General features: G+C 41.1%; 1 protein-coding gene across 1 annotated transcript in view; it reads right to left on the bottom strand.

The window, feature by feature from the left end:
* Positions 1 to 193: 193 nt before the first annotated feature.
* SNX30 (sorting nexin family member 30) overlaps positions 194 to 23,649 on the bottom strand; it is a 46,348-nt gene continuing 22,892 nt past the window's right edge. The window contains exons 3-9 of the mRNA XM_065745266.1: positions 17,916 to 18,026; positions 13,951 to 14,109; positions 10,716 to 10,911; positions 9,907 to 10,106; positions 5,629 to 5,715; positions 1,528 to 1,680; positions 194 to 659 (exon numbers count right to left, since the gene is read on the bottom strand). Coding sequence (XP_065601338.1) covers positions 600 to 659; positions 1,528 to 1,680; positions 5,629 to 5,715; positions 9,907 to 10,106; positions 10,716 to 10,911; positions 13,951 to 14,109; positions 17,916 to 18,026 — 966 coding nt within the window. The 3' untranslated portion in view covers positions 194 to 599. The remainder of the gene's footprint in view (positions 660 to 1,527; positions 1,681 to 5,628; positions 5,716 to 9,906; positions 10,107 to 10,715; positions 10,912 to 13,950; positions 14,110 to 17,915; positions 18,027 to 23,649) is intronic.

A 23,649-nucleotide genomic window follows, 5' to 3' on the forward strand; every position in this document is an offset into this window, starting at 1 on the left:
AAAAACACAGTTCATGCTTGTATCACAGGCTATACGTAGGTAGTGTCAGTATGCTCCTCCTAGGACCAGCCTAACTCTCACACAGGAAACCCTCCAGAAGGCATTTTAGCCAATGAGAGCATACAGGTGGTAGCAAAACAGAAGATACTCACTTCCAGTACTCCCCTCTCCATCATTAAAAAAAAAAAAAAAGTTGGTTAGAAAATAGCTGTATTTTTAGCAAACAAAACAGAACAGTAATAAAGATGTCATTTTGGCACCTTGCAGTAGAGTTTTATTTTCATCTTTTTAGTGTTCTACTCATCAGCTCCTTCCAGGCTAAAGAGGTAAATTTTATCAAGATCCCCATGCACTGTCACTATAAGCCCCATGTCACTCCATAGGATAGAGAAGGAACCATTCAAGATACCTCAAAAAGATGAAACATACCCCAGTTTAAACAGAAAATGAGGAAAAAATTCAAATAGTTTTCAGAGGGTCTGTTCCAGCTTGAGCACAGCTGGTATCTCAGTTGACAAAAAAAAAGAGACCTTCGTAGAGTTCCAGTATGTCTAGTGGTACTGAGCACAGGAGTTCTAGACTGTCCATGAAGGTACTTCTTATTTGGTCTCTGTTTTGTCTTGCAATAGTGGTATAATTGACTCCCATGCTGTAAGGCACTGAAGAAAGAAAGAAAGATTAAAAAATAAATCTATTTATTATTAAAAAATAGATCTATCTAAATAGGTCTATCAGGTCTTTTAATTCTTGACCCACCCTCCCAGACTGACAGAGCAGAAGTTCAGAAAGGCCAGCAGAGTTCTTAATACTCTTTAGTCTTCTTCAATAACCTAAGAAAGCATTCAGAAAGAACAGCTGTCATTTTCATGCTCATGATGTGACTTGGAGAGGGCTAGTTTGGACACAGAGGCTGCTATTATAGCAGCACTCCATCAAAGCTATTTGAAAAATCTATACAGTCAAGGTACATGCCTCAGACACTGTGTACCCCATTACACCTCAGGGACTTCAATACACTGCATGTGAATAATTGGTAACTTCACAGAATGGCTTGAGCTGAAAGGGACCTTAAAGTTCACTGAGGTTCAATCCTGTGCTGTGGACAGGGATATCCAGATCTGGTTGCCCTAGGCCCTATCCAACCTGGCCTTGAAGGCCTTCAGGGATGGGCATCCACAATCCACATTTTTGGACTTTTCTTCCTACCTGGTTGTGGTGAAGGAAAATTACTACTGCTGCTCTGCAATTTGTTCAATTCAAGAATCCAAGATAAACAAGCAACCAGTAAAATGTGCTGTTAAAAGAATGCTTTGCAAGAGACTGCTTGTCTCATGTAAATCACTTGAACCACCAGCTCAGCAGATTACACTAAGCTTCTGACAAAGGGAAGCTTCCATAGCACTGAAGAATTAAGATGTCTAAGCTCTTTCCTGTGAAATAGCATAAATATTTCCTGAAGAATCGTCACCATCTTGGAGGACAATGAACTACCTTTGCTCCTGCCAGTGCTACAACAATGCCACATACCTTCTCGTAGTACTGGATGTTTTTATCTGCCATCCCCATGAGTAGCTGCCTAAAATCTTGTCGCTTGTTGTTCTGCCATCTCTCCATATCTGCTTTCAGATCAGCATTAAAACATTCTACTCGGTCTTGACATTTCTCAACATCCGTGGGTACCTGCAGAACATAATGAAAATGATAAAAAAACAATACTGATACTTTTGTTCAGAGTGTTAGATGCTACATATGCTTGAATCCCACTAAGCCAAGGCTACAGAGGAAAGGTAGAGACCTTGAATGAATTCAGTTATAGCTGCGGGAAGGAGATCCATTTATGTTTTAGGGAGGAGACAGGGCTTTTTAATTTGTTCTTTGCAAGGTGGCAGGCATGATCTTGTCTCCATATGTGGAAGAGATTCCTAGAGGCACATGAAGAGGAAAGGCAACACACGAGTGCTGAGTGCCTAGTCTCAACTTCTAGCTGTTAAACTGAGCAGACTGACCACAGCTCCACAGCAAGGTTTCTCTTCTTCATCCTAATTACAGCTGCACCAGGCACTGTGCAATTTTCACCAGTGAAACCACAAATATCCAGGTTTGCCCAAAGGGCTGAATGATATACTTTGGCATCTTATTTTGACCATAATAAACAGCAGTGATCAGCTTTGCCTGTGGAATAAAATTTCTATGCTTCTAGCTTTAACCTTAAAGGCTGCCCAAAAAAGTAAATGCAAAGCACTGATCATAAGACAAACAGAATCATGGGCCAGGTAAGCTCACCTGGCCCAACACTGGACAAGTAGCCATGCATAAACAACGCGAGAACTATTGAATGACAGCCTATTGCAAGTCTGTAAAGAGAGAGAAAAGGATTACACCACTATTCATCAACTCAAAACAGAAGCAAGCTAGGCCAAAGACACCTGCATTCTTTGCTCATGGATTAGATCAATGTGCTGTACACTGCCAGACAAGAACTGGAATGATTTATGAATGGCTCTTCAAGCAGAAAAATCACTAACATTATTCTTTTCCTTCTCCTTGTGCTGCATGGTCTACACAGGCAGTAATATATGCACACCAAGCCCAAGACATACGAAGGGGAAACTCCTGAGCACTAGCACCAACACAATGAGTAGATTTTCCTATCTGAAAGCTGTCAATTGCACAAAGGGTAGAATAAAGAATATCTGCAGCAGTCTTCAGGAAATTTGTTTTATATTATTCCAGTACTTATGGGTAGAAGTCAGTTTATAACTACCTTGCAGTTGGCAACGTATCTAAGCAGAAACATAACCGACTCTTGTTCTTTACAATGCAGATGAGGGACAATCAGTGAAGTACTCCACAGACCAGTAGCAGAGAAAGCCCTACATCTGGCCTCCAACATAGCTCTGTGAGACACAAAGCAGCATTTCCTTGATGCTCATGGGCTCTGCATAACCCTTCATTCAAACAACTGGATTTATATTACAAGCAACTCTACAGTCAGTAGCCACATAGGTTCCTCCATGTTCTCTGACCGTAATGCTTCTGGCCACAGAAACAAAGAATGGTAGGGCTTGGAAGGGACATGTTGAGATCATTTAGTCCAACCCCCCTGCCAAAGCAGCTCCCCAGCCCAGGTTGCACAGGTAGGTGTCCAGGTGGGTCATGAATGTCTCCAGAGAAGGAGACTCCACCACCTCTCTGTGCAGCTCCAGTGCTCCGTCACTGCACTGTGAAGGAGTTCCCACACACATTGGTGCAGAACTTCCTACGCTTCAGTTTGTGGCCATTTCCCCTTGTCCTGATGTCACACACTACTGAGAAGAGTCCATCCTCGTTCCTTTGCCTCCTGCCCCTTAGATAATTATAGACGTGGATCAGTTCCCCCCAGAGTCTTCTTTTTTCAAGGCTGAACAGCTCCAGGTCTAAGTTTCCCAACTAAGTTTCCTCAGGATTCCTGAAGCACCCACACACACTGGTCTTATTCAGAACTATATGTACATGGCATTTTTATTCCTTCTGGTTCTTTGGAAACACACACTGTCACACACCTTTCACCAATCCCCCTTCAAAAACACACGATCACCTTTCACGTCAAAATTAATGCTGCCATATTCACTGCTCCCACAGATCACCACACTACAAATCCTTGAGACAGACTTAGGTTAATAGAAGTGGATTTTATCTACAAAAAGAAACATCTGCACTTCACTGCCTTAGTTGAATTACTGCAAAATCAGCTCAAATGAGCCAACACAAGCAGCACTCCTCCACTGAATTTTGCTTACTGACAGAAAAGCTGAAGGCTCTGCACTGTTACTCTGATGAGAAACACCACAAATACAAAACAAGCTACACAGTGCTCTTGGTGGAAACTTTATCATTCTGAGCAGTACCTCCTGACAGACATTTATAGCAGCCCTACAAGCTTTCTGTATTTATAGTCCACTGAGTTTTAAGCTGATTTGAGAATCACACACCACCAACAGTGGAGTTCTGTGAAGGAAGTCTAATTACATGTACTGTGAGTCCTAGAATGCCCTCCAGTCAAAGAGGTTAACAGGTGATCAAAAACTAGCTCTGTCTGGGTTTGTTTTGTGGGCTTTCTGTTTTGGTTTAGTTCACGTGCTTTAAGGTAACTTCTGCCAATCAGCCCAATATACTGAAAGGAACATAAATGCCATTGTGACATTCACTGCATAAGCTGGCTCGTCACTATTCTGTCTGCTTATAGTTTCTAGGAAGTTACAGCCAGGATAACTCACTAAATGTTAAGTTAGAACAGTTGTTAGCATTGCATCTTATCAGTTCTTGTAGATAAGGACATTCCACTCAAGCTGGAAAGAATCTAAAAGTTGTGTGCTAGCATGTTAGGAACATTCAAGGAATTCTATTAATTTTTTTCAGCTTCCCCTCTTATATGCTGTTAAGGTATTAAGAAAAGAGGTACAAGGGAGTTACCAAAAGATATGCTTAGGATATTCTGGAGAGGAAATATAAGTACTCAAAAAATTCGTAGACAGCTATTTAAATCTTGCATTTTACACAATAATCCTACTGAGATGAGCTTCAAAAACATTTTAGTAGGTGAGAGATTAGCAAAATTCAGCTGCTCTGCTGTATCAGCATCTTGATAGATATCAGCACCTAATAACCTCAGCTGTTTTATTGGATGTGCTAGACATGGTTCCACTCAGACAACAGGTTAGAATATCTACTCAAATAAAGCTATGCTTATGAAGTAACAGTAATATCACACAAATCAGCAGTGGAGCTGCCAAAAGATCTGAACACAAGCGCACAAGATACCCAAGCCATCCTGGTATCAGTTTTGTCAGAGTATATGACAGACAGAAACTCAGGCTTGGGAAAAAAGGGTTGCTTTTCCAGTCTGTACCCTTCAGTTTCAAAATTAAAGATGCTGTTCAATAAAGACTTGAACCTCCTTTAAGATTATCATACAGTAGCTGTAATATTAAAATTCCTTCTTCAGTTGTTAACAGAAAGATGGAGGAGAGCCAAAACACACAGGCAGAAAGAGGGAACAAAACCTGTTTCCATTGTTGGTCAAAGTGACATTGATACAAGATACAGCTCTTGCACCACTCTTCATGCAGAAAAGCAGGTGGCAGCACAAGCACACAAGCTTATGTCGTCCTCCACCATGCCCAGACAGAACTTGTCACTCAGTGACCCCTGCTGCATAAGTTCAGCATCACAAGGAAAGATCTGAGTGGAAAGAGCAAAACAGGAGTCATACAGCACGGATCAGTGATGCCAGTATCTAGGAAATTGATTCAGCTAGCAATCAGAGACCAAAATTACCAGAAACTAGAGAGCTACCACTGCTTAAAGCCATGGCTACTGAACAGTCCAACTAGATGCTCCAACAGAGGGCAGTGCCACCTTACTCTAAATGGTGGGAAATCAGTAATATGAGATGTTGCTAGACAAGGTGAAATACGTTCATACCTGGGTCTTCATTTTGCATCAGCTTGCCACCAAACTCCTGCTCAACCCTAGTTTACAATACAAAGAGGAAGCTAGACTGAGAAAAACCAAGCTTTATTTCTTCACTGTTCTCAGAAAGTAGGGAAGTACAGCTTATTTTTGCAGAGTGATTTCTGAAGTGCTAACCTTTGGACGGTCTTCTTTTTTCAAGGCTACTGCTTCCAGTTTTGCTTCATACTCCGCTTGAGCTTGGTCTCTCTTCTTCAACACATTCTATGGGCAAGAGAAAAGAATGTCAGAGGGATGCTCTTGCTTATTCCCCTTCTTGTCTGCAAGAAACAGCAACGCTACAGCTGAACTGACAACTCAGTCCTAAGTTTGCCTTTCAGTCTATTGTCCTATTTTACATTATTTAGGAAGTAGCTTTTAAAAATAAAGAACATTTTACAATTAGGGGGTCAGATAAAAAACTCAACTTGCAGACAAGGAGGCAGTTTGGGCGTTTTGTTTTTAAAAATAAAAGAATTAACCTTATGAAAAGTATGTTCTATGTGAAAGAACTGAACCACCCATGTGACTTTCGCATTGTAAACATTTTACAGGCAGTGGCTTCCTAGAATAGAGAATAAGAGCCTATTCTTATATTTCACTAGGTCCACAAGCTAAGTTCTCTAAGTGTGAAGGCTGTGTTACAGGCTTACAGTATGAAAACAACAAATAGAAATCACTCTTTTTAAGTATACTACTAAAAGGCTCTAACAAATAAAATCTGGCCAAGATGCACAAGCCTTACAATCACTAATCATCACCTCCCTCCTCCTTTCTAAGGCCATCACTGCAGTTATTCCAAATAATTCCATTCTATAAGGAATAATGATTGCTGCTAGAGTAAAGGCAGGAGACACTGCAATCATTACTCTTTAAAATCTCAACCCACAATGCTTGGAAAGGCTCTCCATTCACAAATCTACTGTTGGCTCAGGTAAAATAAATAATAAATGGACAGAATAACACACATGCAATCAGTCACATTTGCTTTGAAAAATCATGACATACCCATCCATTTCAGAATCCAAGCAGTTATGTGAAACAGCACTCAAGTGTTTAAGGTTATGTTGCCACAAAAACCTGAGTGATTTTCCACATCACTGTAAGCCTGAATCAACTGAGGTATTTTTCCTCAGAAAAACAACTACTCTGGGCAACTGCATTCAGCCTCCATGAACACAGAGCTAGTACAGTACACAGGGTCTGATGTGCATTAGCCAATGATTAACAGGTACCAGCAGACTAGATTCAAAGGGCAAGTATTTTATTCCTCCTTAAGTGCCCACTATGGAACATTAGCAACATGCTTCTGAATACAGCTTTAACTATCCATTAATGGTTGACCTGAAAGCGATGAGAAAAATATTGCTTCCCCTTTCATTTGTCCCATATGTGAGAGGACATGTTTACTCAGGCAGCCCCAGGCAATCTCTTCACAGATGTCAATTAATGCATTATGCTTCAGCAGCTTCTCAGAAGAGCTCTGTACTAGTAACTCCAGATTTACCACTACCTATGCAACACTTCTGACTGTTAGGACCTCAGTGAGAAGAACATACCAAAAAACAGAAAAAGAGCACACAAGAAGTCACACACACCACTTCAGCTGTGTAAAGAACAAAACCAGTGGCTGCTGTACAAACAAGACTTAGCCTGCTTTCAATGACATAGGCTCTCCTTCAATTTGTATTTGTAGTTTAAACATTCCACATTGACCTACATCTCTGAAGGAGCTTCAGAAGTTTGCCACCAGCCACTTTTCTCAGGTTGTGATGCTATGCCACGTGCACTACATGCACCTTCTTACTACAACTAGAACTCATAAAGAATCCTCATTTACTGCATGCCCTTGAAGAGACTGTTCATACGCTGCTTGCTTTAAAAATGCATTAGGAGTAGTGTCCAAGCACACAGCTGGGAACCACACCACCTGAGAGGCTTTTCTGGCCACAATAAGCATACAGAGTTTATAAACTATTTTAGTATCAGCACTAAATTATTTAGAGCTGACTTTGTCCTCTGCACACACCCATGGAGCATCAGCATACTACAAAAAACATTACCACATATCTCTGCCAGGATCTGAGACTCTATCAAGCCATCTCATGTGCAGCCTGTGTTTTAGTGAAGGTCTTGCCTTGCCTCCACCACACATTTTAAAATCAACCCCACAATCCTAGTGTCTATCCACTTCTGCAAATCTTTCAAACAAATACAGAGCTAAGATACGTGGCTTCCTGGGAATGAGATCATGAGTATTTCAACCATGCTTTCTGGGCTTTGCCTCAGTAGGAATAGTTCCTTCAGGCTGGCCCCATCAAAAAACAGTGGTCTTTAAGAAGGTAAAGGAAGCACTCTGCTAAAAATAAATAAGTAAAGAAATAAAAATAAAAAAAGGTGAAATTAACCTGGCAGTTTTTCCACTGAGAGGCATTCACACAGCTCTACAAATCAGGTTCCTAACCTACATACCTAGGGTGCAACCTGGAACAGAAATAGTTGTCAAGGTTGCACCAAATTCCTAGAACCCAAAGACTTACCTTTCCTCAAGTACCTGTCCAAAAGCTGTCCACATAAGACATTTCACAGCAGGTGACCAATAGCACTGCTCATGAAGAGGATAGCTCTTCCAGGACAAAGCCTCTTGGACTCCAGAGGAAACCTCATTCTCATTTATGTACTCGTTTTTAAGTCTGGCAAGTCAGTGCTGTATCTGTCTACCATATCAATACTAAGAGACTTACGTTTTAGAACACAAGAACTGTGCTCAGTATGGCCTGACAGATTTCAATGTTTGGTACCAGGGAGAGATGGAAACAAAGAGCAGTGTGCCTTACCTAATCACAGTTTTATATATTCTCGATCATCAGATGTGATAAAGGTAATAAAGTGACTAAGCTTGACACTAGGCAACATAATCCTCACTGTACTGCTATTTTGCAGATATGTTTTGCAGCTTCTAGATTCAACAACTTCCAAAGCACCAACACAATGAGCAAGTTCAGCCACTTAAGAGAACAGACAGAAAGAGAATCCTTTTGGACACTTGAAAGTCAAGTCAACAGCACAGAAATTAAGCCACAAAGCAGGAGTTTCTTCAGCTGAAGAGGTACTTCAGGCAGCTGAAGAACACTTACAACAGAGTGCAAAATTAAGGACTTGCAGCAAAAAGACAAAAAAAAATTGCAGCTAGACTGCTAGCTTAGTGAATGAATTCAGTATCTTTGTTGTCGTCTAAGAGAGGCTAAAATCTTTTCTAAAAGAAAGCTAGAAAGCTTTTCCACCTCTCTCTACATTTGTGCAAAACACCTCCTATAAATCAGTCTGATACTTCAGATGGCACTTCCAGCAGGCCGTGGAAATTATATCATGACATGCCACATGTCCTGCGGTAAAAGATTTTTTTCTTTTTGCTAACATGGGAATGAAAAGAAACAGTAGCTTCAGAAAATGAGTACAAAGCCTTGGGCAAGAACACTTTGCTTAAGCTAGTCAAGACAGACTTGCAACCAGCCATTTGAAGCTAGGAAGATAAATCTGCAGATAAGTGTTTCCAATTCTCAGTTTCAGAAGTATCGCAAGACTAAGATTAATAGAGAGGACTATCCTGCTCAGACTAGGTTTCCAACAAGCTGTTAAACCTTTTTAAAGGAGGACATATCATGGTCCAAAAAAAAAATAAAAGAAGCCTCAAAGGAATTTATTTGTTAGTACTACGTGCAGGGTGTTAGTAATACACACTGTTCCATGGGTGTGAGGTGAGAAGTTCTAGCAGCCAGAATTAGAGCTCTGTTTCAATTACTTTCCTCCATGCAATATGATTTACAATCACTGCTCACTTCAGGAGAAAAAAAATACCACAATGAAGTCTTGCTCTTAAAACTTGCTACTTGTATACAAGTGCTAAGAAAGTTTTTCAAGATAATCAAGAAAAAATTGCCACAGAGCAACGTCTTTAAGCAGTTATTTAGTAAATAGAACTTAATAGCTGGACAGACACATCCTGCCTAATGAATAGAGATGAGAGGTGAAGCCTTATTTGTCATTTGGACACCTGGATTTAAAAGGAGCAATTCAGCACTGCTACATATGAGTGACAGAAGCTGCATGTGACACATTCTCTGCAGTGTCAGACAACAAACCAGTCAGGTAAAATGTTGACTGCTTTATAACAATCCAAGCATAAAATTCTAGACAGCTACAGGATGTCTCCTATAGAAAGCCAACCACTACTACAATAAAGGAGTAGATTTTCAACATCATGTTTCCCCCCTAGCTTTACCCATGTTAAGTTGGCTGAAAAGCAGAACTGATTACAAAAACATGATCCTAATTAAACCATTTACTTCTCTCTTTTCCCACCTCCAAGCCATGAATACAAAACAGCAGTGTGTTCAGTCACTTGGCTCCCATTACCTTCATTGACTCAGAGTACAGTATATATTCCCTAAGCACAGGCAGGAAGTCATCTGTCATATCTTCACTGAGTTCTTCAAGAGCTGTGCAGCAGTTCCCAACGCATGCAGAAACCCCTTCCAGTGGCTCTGACAGCTCAACCTCCAGCCCACCCCAGGTTGAATAAATAGGTCCATATTCTCGTAATTCCACCAAGTATTCTGCAGAGGCAAAAGGGAAAAGAAAATGAACAGAGAAAGAGCTAGCCAAAAGTATCTGCAATTACTTACATGAAAAAGGAAGAAATTACGACCAAGCTAGGCAAACATTAACTCCCCCAGCAGTCTAGTGCTGCACCTTAATCAGAGTTCACAGTTGCATGGAGGTGACTGGTACATATTATGCCAGCTTCACTGAGCCTTCCTGAAAACTTCTGTATACATAAATACTTACTTCTGCATGGTAGCCAAAGTCATTGCTTATACAGGTAAAATTTCCATCAAGACAGACCCGTTAAGGTTAGCATCCTCGGAATTCCACTTATACTCTTACAGCTAAAATCTACAAGTTTTCTTCACACCAAAAATCCTCTGAGAAATAACTATCAGTAAGAAAATAGGGTAGCATAACAAGAGTAACTTCACAGTCAGATTTGAGCTAAGACAAGATACTGCGTTAGGCTGTTTTAAACCTGCAAGAGGCATTAGAATTTATGCTGTGTGTGGCTCGTTACATGATACAGTCATTGAGGTTAGGTCAGTTATGCTATCAATCAGAAAAAGACAGGGATTCTGGCCAGAAGTATCAAAGTTGAACACCTTAGTCCTTACCCAACTGCTCCTTGATAATCCGTTGTGCTATCCTGTCAATGGTACCGAGTTTTAAAGAGAATGTGTCCAGATACTCTCCAATGGCTGCAAACTCCAGTGGACGACTTCTTAATTTGTAACCTCCTGTGACATACTTGACTGACTCTCCCATCTTTGACAGCAATGCCATTCCTTGCTTTTTGTGTGCATTAAGATCCTGGCAGGTAAGAAAAACAATACTTGTGTGTTGGAAGACCAATACAGCAAACCATACTTTCCAGTCAAGATCAAACACTGCAAAGGCAAAAGATAACAATGCAGCATGTAGCCTTGGACACAAAACCTTACCTTGTACCACTCAGACAGCTAGTATGGCTTCAAGACTACTTCTAGACAGTGATACACTATCCAGGAGAATGGTATGAAGTATACTGTGAGTAGTACATGTCCCCATCACTGTGTGTGGCTGGACTTCTCCACATTGCTGCACTGCAAACAAGGGCACTGTGACATGAGCGGATCGATTTCCACCAAGACTTCTTGGCAATCGCCCATTAATGTTTACATGGCAAGGTTTTGCTAGCACAGACACTACAGAAGTGGAATCAGAGCAGAGCTCAGCATCCACCCCATGTCAAACCAAAGCCAGCTGCTACAAAAAGGGCCTGCCATTGCCAGCTGCTACCCCATGAGTGACACTGGGTGTGTTCTGGGACAGAAAATTTAAGATAGGAAAAAAGTGCTCTCTCCTAGCTGCTGTTGTGCAGAAGTGAGCAATGTGAGAGAAGCAACCCCACAAGCCCCAAGGTCAGTGCACGATGAGGACATGAGGTACTCCAGGCACAGAGCAGCAGCTCCCTGCAGCTCAGGAGAGGCCCATGGAGGAGCAGGCTGCCTCCCTGCAGCCCATGGGCACCACACAGAACAGTTCTTCCTGTGCAGAAATGGAGGAGCCCCTGGTGTAACAGTGTATGCAGCCAAGGGGAAGCACAGCCTGCAATTACCCCACAGAAGCACCCCTGGGCTGGAGCTGCAGCTCAGTGACAGCAGCCCAGAGCACAGCAGGAGAGCTGGAGGAGCTGCTGCTGCACATGGGGGCCTGTGTGGAGCAGTGCCTGAAGGGTGGGCCTCTACAAAACCAGCACTACGTATATCCATTAGTTGGCTCTGATGGGCTAATAGAGACCTGCAGACAGCATGTCTATTTGCTCAGCAGCCTCCTCACACCAGCTGTGTAGTCTGATTGGACAAAGACAACCGTGCTAAGGAGAAAGTAGTGGCTGCATACGGATAATATTTGGAGGATTTCACCTTTTACATCACATCAGAATGTGTAGTTTTAAATTGGACAGAAGGCCATCCACTGTGCAATCTCCTCATTCCAGCAGGGGTCACTATTCAACATAAAGACTTGCTTAAGAGTTTAAAACAGCATGAGCAAGACAAATTTTCAAATAGAGCAGCCCTAGAGATATCAAGTATTAATATATGGTAGCCTAAAATCAAATTACAGGGTGAGTGTTCTTGAAAAAAAGAATACAAAATTCCATATTCAAAATGTGTTATGCTACTCTTTTCAAGTAGTTACATAAAACTAAATCTAATTAAGATAACCTAACATTTAGAAGGTACAATCATTTTGAATTATGTTTGCCTTTAAAATGTAGTAGTTCCTTGACTCTGGCCCTCTGACTGTTTGCTGTGTTACATCTATGTAGGCATCAGAAGAAAGACACTAACTCAAAATTACTCACTCATTCTCTCAAGCATTCTAACATTTTACTAATCCAAACAGGAAATACAAAGAAAGGTTGGTTCCCTTTTCAGACAGGAGGTGGTCTCATGATTTTCTGCAATAATTAAATTCTGAAGTCCTAATAAAGCAAACTGATTTCTCATTGCTACAATAAATAATGTAGGACTAAGGACAGACTGGTAAACACATGTCCTTTTCTCCCAGCAACCCTGGACACACTGTATTGTCAAGGCAAAGGATATTATCCAGGGCTGAGGATAAAGGCTTTGCCCTGTTTACATGGGTTGTTAAGTGACAGGACAAGGGGAATGGTTTTAAACTAATACACGGGAGATTTAGGTTAGATGTTAGGAGGAAGCTTTTCACTCAGACAAGATGGTGATGCACTGGAACAGGTTGCCCAGAGAGGATGTAGATGTCTCATTCCTGAAGGCATTCAAAGCAAGGCAGGATGTGGCTCTGAGCAGCCTGCTCTAGTGGCTGGTGACCCTGCCCAGGGCAGGGGGATTGAAACTAGATGATCTTTGAGGTGTTTTTCAACCCAGGCCATTCTATGATTCATTTTACAAAGGTGAAAAGATGGCAGAAGATAACTAAACAATTAAGCACTTTACATTAACGCCTCAACAACTGAAAAGCAGAGCAAAATCTATCATACAATTATCAAGAGCTAATTCTATTGCCAAAGCAACTCTAAAAATGCAATGTTCACAAGTGGTAGGGTGATGAAAAATAAAGAGAATTTGAGATTGAGTCTCACATTACTAGCATGCAGAGCATCATCCTGACGTGAGCTCAAATTAAGGTTCACATTTGAGTGAAGTAGTGTAATGTGACATCAGAGAGATGCTTTTACAGCTCTCCTCACTTACGAGGCCAAACCAATGACTGCAGGCTACCCTGGGTCTTATTTAAAATGCAGTTCAAAAGACAGAAAGAAAATTACATGGTTCCTAGACACTTTATGCCAAAGATGAGCATGAAGTTACTGACCAAGTACAAGCAAAAACCCAGTCTCCACCCTTTGCTTTGGGGTCAAAAAGTGCAAGCAGTACAGAAAGCACAGACAAGGATGGAGAAGAAAACCAACCACATTTGCAAGCTTTTATGCAAGAGATCTTTCTTCTTCCTCTTTTACTTCTGTTCAAACTGAAAAGAGGATTTTACAAGGTCTATGCTTTTTCTGTTCTGAACCTCTCTTGCATCACAGGAGTATACTTCAGAATATATTATTAAGAGCCCCTATACAAGGATGCAAAATGAGCAGGTCTGGAGAAGAGGATTTCTATCTGTAGACCACTCTTTCTCTGGCAAAGTGAACCTACACAGTTGTCACACATGCAACATCAAAAGTCCCCAAAACAACTCTTGTCTTTTAGGGCAAGCTGTGACCTGCACATACTGTTTTATTAATGCCTTCTTACTTTTATTTAAAATGAGACTGCAAAGGTGTGTTCTGCTGTCCATCTCAGTGACTGAGTTTGGAAGTTACCAGCTTACCTTGGCTGTGAGAAATACATTGAAATGCTCATTAAAAGAAAGCACCGGATGATCAGTTATTCTCTTCAAGAATTTATCTAATGCTTTCCTCCTGGTCTCCACAAACTCTTCAGAAAATCGATCAACAACACCCTTCACCACAAATTTCTCTGGAAGTGGCTGAGAAAGAAAAACAAAACACACAAGATTCAAAAGACGAAAAAAATATTTGTACTTGGAAATATACTACACAATCTAACTCCACTCTCAAGAGGAAGTGAAATTCTGTTAATAGGAACCCATACATAAGAAAGGATGTAAGTGCTGCTTTGAATCGTGCTTCAGTAGGTCTGGCCTGATCAGAGCAACTCAGTTGAAGACACACTACTTCCAGGACAGCCTAAAGCATTTTTGCCTAGCCATGATGATGCTCCAGCTCTAAAGGGGATGCCAGCAAAGCTGCATACTATTCACCACAGTGAAATGCACGCATATAGATATACACACTTGTACACACACACTGCTCACTTCAAGGAAACCTGGAAAACCTAACAACTCCACCTCTTCTTTTTCCCTATTTTCTGTTCAGAGCTCCCAGACAGGGATTTTCTGTGGAGTATGGTCTTGGGGCCTCCAGCCTTAGTGACAGAACTACAATGACCAAAGGAAAACAGGTTTGACACAGCAAATGCTCCAGCAGTCCAGGGAGAGGTTTTCTGAAGTACTTGCCATAACACACACTTGGTCATCTCTCTGTCAGCATTCCTGAATGTGCCTGTGTAAGTGACAAAGGAATGCCAATATATCCACTCTTTCATCTTACTTCTATTTCTCCCCACTCCTATTTCATCTCTGCTGTTCAGCACAACATAACAATAAGCTTCAGACAGCCTTGGGGACCACTAGCCCTGATGCATTTGGATTCTTTACACACCTGGCCCCTATAACCAGTTTGTTTAATTTAAGGCTTGTCTCATTAGCCTGAACATTCAGATCAGTCATCCTCGTTAAATCAGTGTAAGGTACACTTTAATTAGATTTCTTTTAGATGAATAATGCTTATTGTAGTAGTCTTCAGGAAGGAAAATATTATTCTCTCTTGCTTTGTGAGCTTTAGCTGGAACTCTGAATTTTAGAAAATCACTCCCCCAGGCACCACACACCAGAGGAAAAGTACAAGATGGAGACTTAGTTTACAGACCCATTCAAACAAAGGCACCCAAGATGGGACAGAGTGATGACTGAAGTTTGAGTATTTGCGAGCCACAGAATCTCTGGTAGAGATTTTAGCTGGCTGCATTCACACAGTTCGTTTGCACAGGATTTCCTTCTGCAAGCACGGTGGCTCTACATAAACACTGAGCCTTAGGATCCACATTATATTATACTCAGCAGTGCATTTGATACATCAAATCACATACCTCAAAAACTAGATCAAAGCGTTTGCAGTACAGCCCAGCCAGCAGGACATTTAGCCTTCAGCAAGACCCAGCAAAGCAGAAACAGAAGAGCTGGAAAGCTTTCTTGAAGACCTCTGCTCCACAGAGGGGCCTAATTCTCTTGTTTTTAATACCATTAATAATTCAAGTTGCTTCTTTTATGGCACTCATTCACATCTTAGGAATGGATGTTCACACTTCAGTGCAAGACAGCAAAGAAGTATTATTTAATTTCCCCTTCTAAAATCCTAGACTCAAACCTCACCAAATACACCCTGAAAGCACAGGGCCAGGAAGTAACTGTCACATGCTTTACTACCGAGGAAATTAAGAAGCAGAGACATTGTGTAGGTACACGATAAATGTAACAGCTAAGTTTACTTTCAGCATAACTGCAACATATTTCAGTAGATCTGTATGCCATAGAACTACTTGCCAATCACAACAGCTACAGAGAACAGTCTTGCCACGCTGGAGAGGCCAATAACAGGAGAAAGACAGCACAAGACAAATTACAGTGAGCACTTCTGACGAGCCACAGCTCTAGCTCTTTATTTCATAGACCTTTAGAGGTCCACCTGAAGTAGTCAGTACACAAAGCTAGCAAGTGATATCTTGACTGTGTGTTATTCACTTAAGGTCTTCCAGCTTAACAGACCACACTTCTTTGTGTGATTCATAGGCAGCAAAGTTCACTGAAGTCAGAAATGGCTCAAAGTATCCTGACACCACGACCCAAAGACAAGATCCTTAGACATAATAACCTTACCTCTATAAAAACAGATCTCACAGGTGCTTTTTGTTGTTGTTAACAGTTGCTTGAAATAACAGTTGAGAGAAAGTTTCAGATCACAGTAACCAAACTAAAAAAGGAACTATATTCAGTCTTACTTGGACTGCTGTCTGAGTGTTCACTATTAAGAATCCCTGCACCAGAAAAACACATCATCCTTTACAGGAAGATTTTAAGCAGAATTAATCACACTGAGATAAGGAAAACAATTCCCTTTCTGCATTTTGTCTGACAGAAGGCCTGCAGGAATTGCATCACCTCAGATCATAAATACAGATATTCCTAGCTCAGCTAGGAAACATCCTTTCAGAATACACTAGTCACAGTGCATTGAAATTGCCCAATAGACTGTTCCTCATCTACTTGTAAGCAACGAATACATAAAGCATCTGGCAATTTCCCCATCATAACAGATTAAGCAGATTAAGAGGCAAGTCCATAACCATTACCACAGTGCATTTGCACAGAGGTATATCAAGAAGGCAGTGTGACCCTCATGCACATATTTTGGAAGAGGCACACTTAACAGACTGCCTTGCCCTTCAGCAGGTTTTGTGTACAATATCAGAGCAACTTGTGCTATTTGTACCAAAACCTCCAGTCCAGTGTGCATCAAATGCTGTCACAGAAAAGCAGATTGATTCCCTTACTATAAATTACCTTCTGCTGCTAAGAGTATCAGCTGATGGCCACAATTAGAAATTCACAGAACCTTAACCTGGACATTTTCAGCTATTCAGAGAACAGGAGTGGATGAAGGACTAGGAAGCTGACATTAACCCCCCTGGCCCTGGAGGGGTTAGTTCACTCCCTCCTCTCTTCTCCTCAGCCCTTTACTAAATGTTTTTTTGATGCCAGGCATTGGTGTAATGTAATTTTGTGAGGTACTTCTTATCTTTGAAAGACAAAACTTATTATTTCACTTGGAGGTATACCCCAGAAAAGTAAAAAACTCAAATAGCCCTTGGAACAGCTTAACTGAATACTTCTCATACAGTCACTGAGACTCTTCACTGAAAGAGGAGAGACAAACGTACTCTCATATCAGATGGGCAAGCAAAGGTATGTTAAGAGTGTTCTTATTTACTGACAACTGACCTACTACAGACCTTGGATTTCCTTGTTCAGAAGAGCAGAAGGTATGATCTCACAGCCTTCCTACCCTCTCCACATTTCATACAGAATGAAATACACAGCTGAAGATCAATATCAGTCACTCATACAACAAACATTCATCAGACTGCCTGTAAGCTTCAGAGACGATAATGGTGCACAAGTTTAGCTAATCCTCCATCTTCTGAACATATGAAATAGATGTCATGCCATCAGTTAAGATCTGTAAGTCTGGGCTCTTAAAGGCTAACACAAGTGGTCTTGAAACATGTTCTTTAAAACCAGCTCAAAAGGCAAACTTGAATGTTGACACTAGGACCTGAAGAACCTGCGTAGCTTTTCCTAGGCCTCATACTCAGAAATTCAGTTGCAATAATTGTGCAAGTTGAGCACATTATACTTATGCTTAGGCAAGTGTTGTCATCAGCCTGTTCCCTACAGAAGGCTTCTAAAGTTCACCTCTCAGGTGCTGCACCTAAAAAAAAAGTTTAAGCTTCACCATCAGTCACAAATCAGCAGTGCTTCCCACTCTGCTAGCAGAAGGATGAATACAATCCTGTGTTCAGTGCTAAAGGGGTGTTACATACTGTAAAAACAAATATACAACCGTCCTTAACAGCAGATTCTTGCTTACTACCTACGGGAATGAGATGTGTTGGCTGAGACTCTTCCAGCTTGTTTCTCAACCAGTCAAAGTCTTGGTACCGCCGGCGAACAGAATACTCTGGCAAATCAAACTCAGCTCGGGTGGTCTGGAAAACAAGAACAGAATCATTATAGTGTATACCAACATCCCTCACCTCAGAATTGAGCAGCAGTGCAACACAGCCATCACCGATAAGGATGAGGCCAGGCAAGCCTCACACTAGAACTCCATCTCCAAAATGAAGTTTGCAAGCTGCATGAAAGGAACGCCCCTTCGGCCTTTCAAGCAGAGGTTAAGTCAGCAATAAGAAAAATGAGTACTTGGAATGTGTTCTTGAAGTTTATCAGTATTACACTGAATGCTCACAAATTTTGTGAGGGCAGCCTGGGAAGATGAAAACACTGTGCATCGTGTTAATCTCTTGGCAGTTACGCATTGGAGGAGAATGTATGAAATCTTCATTCCAAGGACAAGACTACTTTATCAATCAAGAATTAAAAGCAAAGATAGCTCATGACTTGTTTACTCGTGAAGGAGTGTAACTGTAGGTAAGGAATGTTTCACCACTACCCTGTATTCCAGAAACCAGTGGTCTGTTAAGCTTGTTCAAGGCTTTCAGATTAGAGCACAAGCCATTTCTAAGTTTGCTGAAGGAAAAATGGTTGATTTCTGAGAATAAACCAGCTTGTTTATGTTACGTTCACATAGGGTATGCCAAATTTCAGAATCAGTATATTAAGTTAAATAACTGAAGTTTCCATTCATTAAGGCAAGGAATTACTTTTGCCATTACAAGTTTGAGGCTGTAGACAGGTATACAGAGAAACTGTTGGCAAATGTTTTAAGTCTTTAAACAGTCTATAGAATAGAAAGGTAACTACATGGGACTGCTCACACAGTACATATTACAACTGTCTAACAGCACTAAAGAAGCTGTGTACTAGCTAGGGGACTCTGATAAAGAACTCAGTAGCAGATAGTGCTGACTGGAAGGTAGACAGTCCTTTCCGTGATGTCTCACTGAGAAGTGCAGCACAGAGAAGCCAAGAGAGTCATATTTAGTTACCTGCAGCAACATCAAGACCATCTTGAAATGAAAGTACCACGTCTGTACTGCAGTATTATATCTACAGCCTGAAAGCAAAAACTTTTGGACAACACTCAGTTCTCCCAGCTTTCAACTGGCACTGAATCCAGCTCTACACTATTCTGCTATTCCCAGCCACTGAAAGCCCTGCTTAACCCCAGCAGAGATTTTGTATTTACTTCCACACTGGTGGCAACTTCCACATACAGCAATTATTTGGAGAGAGCCAAGTAGTAACCTTCAAACACAATTCATCATTTCATTTGCTTTCTGGATGGTTCCAACTCTTCAACAACTACATATCTGACTACCAATCCCCACAGGGGATCCTGTGCAAGTTCTGTATCAGCAGTCTCTCTAGGAAGAACCAGCAGCCTTCGCATGCTATCAGCACAACAGTAACTTTAATACGCACTGAACAGCATGCTACTGTGATATTGCCTAAGAAATGGTTTATTTTCTGTTTCTCTGTGCCCCTCTTCCTAGAAAAGAAGACATCAAGCTCACCTCACCCCTGCTCTGACCAGGTAACTACACTAAGAAGTATGAGCATACTTCAGTACATATGCTAACATAACAAATGCTCATCAGTGGAGTGTTTGTGAATAAAGGACAGCCAAGACTTAGATACCCATTATGGATTTTTATTTTAGTCAGTTGCACATCAGAGCAGCACCAGCTTCCTTAATGCAGCAGAGTGCCTAAGCACAAATGAGATTTTTGACACTTCATATGAAATGTTTGCAATGGCTTGGAGTAAGACACTGAGTACTGGTACACTAGAATAAGATAAAGCATACACATGTAAAGAGCCCTTGTCAGTCAGAGCTGTCTGCCCTGTTATGGGGAAGCTGTACTTCACATTGCAGAAGAACATCTGAAATGAAAACGAAAAATAATCCTTTAGTAGAATGGAGAGCTTATGTGAACTGTCTGTGACAGGGTGCAGTCCCCTGAAAAAGAGATCATACTGTAAACAAGCAATTGGGATGTATACACGTGACAGTGCCTTACCCTGGAGCACAACAATGGAAGTGTCCAGTCTGCCAGCTTTGAGAACCTTACTAGTAAGTGTTCTGCTAACAGTTACAGAAAACCATTAGGTGCCACCCGGTCAGGAAGAAGGTAGGCAGGAATTGAGCAGGATGAGCCCTAGACTACAGTCTTATTATCAGTTACAGCATTCACCTACAGCAAACTCTTCCTGTGGCCTTCAGGTTACAGATTTATAAAGTTTTCCATTTTTCAGGTTTTCCTCTTCAAAAGAAGCCAAATGAAAATACATCATATTCCTCAGCATTTCAGTGTTTGTTGTATGAGCCGTCCAATCTAGAGAGCAAATAACCTTTTCAAAGACTATTTGGACAGAACGTAAGAGCCCTTCAAGGTTTTAACCACATCTCACTAATGCAGAAAGAATTTGGATTTCAGATCAAACTCTTCATTAGCTTGGCACAAGTTATTTTTTCCAGATTGCACACAGAATGAAAGAGGGTCTTGCCACCACCCAGGGATGGCGAGTGAAGTCTAGGTTTTTAGGTTTTTGACAGTCATATTCTTCCTGCTTCCTTAGAAAGATTTATGAATCTCATTTTTCAAGATCATGTCTCTCCCACAGGAATCAGAATTTGACGTGGCAGATCTCAGCCTCCCAAAAATAATGGGTAAGACACTTCCAGGGATTTACTGAAAGATTCCAGCACAGTTCCACTAAGTAAGTCCTGCAGTATTTCAAACCCAGTTTCACTTGTCTGTAACCCTTCCTGCTTTTTGACACTTTCACCTCTTGTTGGAAGCAGTATTAAGGCAAATGCCAAGCCTTGGTGTTTCTTCTTTCTTGAAAAGAGCTAGCAGCCAAACCTAAAGCTAGTCTGTGACAACTATGCACAAGTAATTATTTTCCTCACTCTAGTTCTGGTCTTTTACTCACTAAAATGTTCATGTATTTCTCCCACATTAGTATTTAAGCACACAGTAAAATACTGTATAAAAAAAAAAAGAGTAGAATGGTGGGGGAAAGGCAGTAGTGTTGTTATTCATATCAGGTCTTTGTTTTGTTCATCTCATATAATTTAGCCCCTTTTTTTGAAAAAGGGTATTTAACATCTGCACCTCTATAGGAAGCAAGCTAACCTGTGTAATCATCCATTCAATGCATGCACTGGAAGCATGGACAGAAAGAAAGGAAAAACAGAACGAGACTTCAGCATCCACTGGTTTGAAGGCAACTCCATTCAAGCTGCAGAACAACTGCAGGACATGAGGAATGGCATATTGCTGTTCAGACTTCCATGGAAGAAGAAACTGAAGAATGCCCTGCCTTCCTAGAAAGTACAGTAAATGCATCTAGAAATACTCCTGTGTTTCCCTTAAGAGAGATGACTACCTAGTGTAAGGTTGATCTTTCCCCTTCCTGCCTCAGAAGAAACATCTAGATAAAAACCCTCAAGTACATATCAGTGTACCTGAAGGGCACAAAGGTATTGTCAACATCTGGAGCACTTAAATCACTACAGCCAAGGCCATCTCAGCTCCAGCACAAACTTCACCCACTTTCTCTTTTGGCTTCCCTAGCTTCCCCTTTTAAGAAAACTTAAGTTATCAAGAAAGCAGGGTATGAAAAACCATCAGCAGAGTCAGGTCTGATTTGCCTGCCCTACTCTTTTGGAGATTCTTATTCAGTTGTTGTGGAACATGCTAATCCAGAAGACTTGCTGAGAAACACAACTTGGCTGCTGGAAGCTCTGAAAGCAGGATACAAGCAAGACCAAGGTAACTCCATACTTTCATCTCAGCTTCACTGCAAGCCTTTTAGACTAAACATTCTGGACCCTTCTCCAGCCATCACTACCTGCAGACAAAGATGTCAGCACATGGTGAGCCTGGGGCATACTGGAAGACCTCTGTTTCTGCTGTTGCAATAGAAGGGAAAAAAACAAAAACAAAACAGGAAAATACTACTGCAGTCATGTTACACTCAGAATTTTTCTACAGTGGTATCCAGCCAGAGACTTAAGTACGCGATACAGTACTGATAAATACATTCTCCTCAGATGACTGGAATGAGACTTGCTGTAGGGCTATAAACTACAACCTAAACGTAGAAGCATCAGGACCTACCCTGATCACAGCATCTAAGGATTATTCCCATGCAGCTTTTGCCATGTTTAATTACTGCTTTCAGCTACAATGGCTGACTGGGCAATTAGCTTGGCTTCAAAGATGACTTGTTTGTACAGCAAGAATGAGTCTGGCCATTAATACTGTTAAACTTCCAACCAGACTTTTTCAAACAACAGTAGACTAGATTGTTGACCCAAGAGGTTAACCAGAAGTTTACAAGAATAAGTAATTAACTCAAACAGGTGAGGAGATTGATGAGGATAAATTATAGACTGTTTTAAAATAGTTTTGTAATGCTATGATATAGTAGTATTATGTGCTACAGTGAGATGCAGAATGAAGCAAGTATTAACAGACAGGTAGATACGTAATCTGTGTAAGCCTTTTAAATTAAGAAAAAAAAAAGGCAATACTGAATAACACATCTCCTCTAAGCTAAATACCTTATTCACCTTCTAGATTCTGATTTAAGTGGAGCTGTTGAAGCAAGTGCAGAGGAGAGCCATGAGTATTATCAGGAGGCTGCAGTACCTTTCCTATTAAGAAAAGCTGAGGGAGCTGGGCTTGTTCAGCCTGGAGAAGGTTCTGGAAACCACACTGCAGCCTTTCAGTACCTAAAGGGTGCTTATAAACAGGACGGAGACTTATCAATAGTTACAGGACAAGGGGAAATGGTTTTACACCAGAAAAGTAAAGATTTAGGTTAAATGTTAGGAAGAAATTCCTTACTCAGGGTAGAGCGACACTGGCACAGGCTGCCCATAAAAGCTGTGGATACCCCCCCATTCCTGGGGGCATTCAAAGTCAGGTTGGACAGGGCCCTGGGCAGTCTCATGCAGCAGTCAGCAACCCTGACCACAGCAAGGGGTTAAAACTGGATGAGCTTTAAGGCTCCTTCCAATCTAAGTCATCCTATGATTTTATGATTAAGAAGGGAACCCTTGCACTGACACAACTTTCCAAGTAGAACAGGGGTGCCGCTATGTAGAGATAGTTTATCTTGACAGAATAATCAGGTCTTCAGCCTACTCCTCACCCTGTGAAAGCCAAAAGCTAAGTCACTCCATGTAAAACCTTCCTTCAATGCTCAGAATGTTTTAGTGCTTAAGATACATTACTTCTTACGAGACAAAGACAAAACAACTAAGAGTGGCAGCCCTATTTTAAACTGGCAATAAGAGGTAGCTTCTATCTGCAAGACCACATTTCCCCAGTGTAACCTGAAAGTGGAACTTCTCCTGAGTGGAACTCTTTTTTAAAGATATATACGGCCTGTGAAGACTTTCTAATCTCAAGGGAAAATACCCTCTCCAGTAGTTAGTGACATCTAATTAAGACACAGTAACATACATCTTTTTGAACAACTGGATAAGGTATAATCACAGTGAAGCTAGCAAACACTTACATTAGGTAACTACAAGTGCCCAAAGATGTCAATATTACCTCAAAGCTGATACTGATGAGAATGTCTAGTTAACAGAAATTAAAGTTCCAGCTAAGAGTGCAACAAGCTTTTCAG

The sequence above is a fragment of the Cyrtonyx montezumae genome, unplaced genomic scaffold (assembly GCF_038088225.1).
Source record: "Cyrtonyx montezumae isolate F1298 unplaced genomic scaffold, pur_monq_1.0 scaffold_34, whole genome shotgun sequence".
Taxonomy (NCBI): domain Eukaryota; kingdom Metazoa; phylum Chordata; class Aves; order Galliformes; family Odontophoridae; genus Cyrtonyx; species Cyrtonyx montezumae.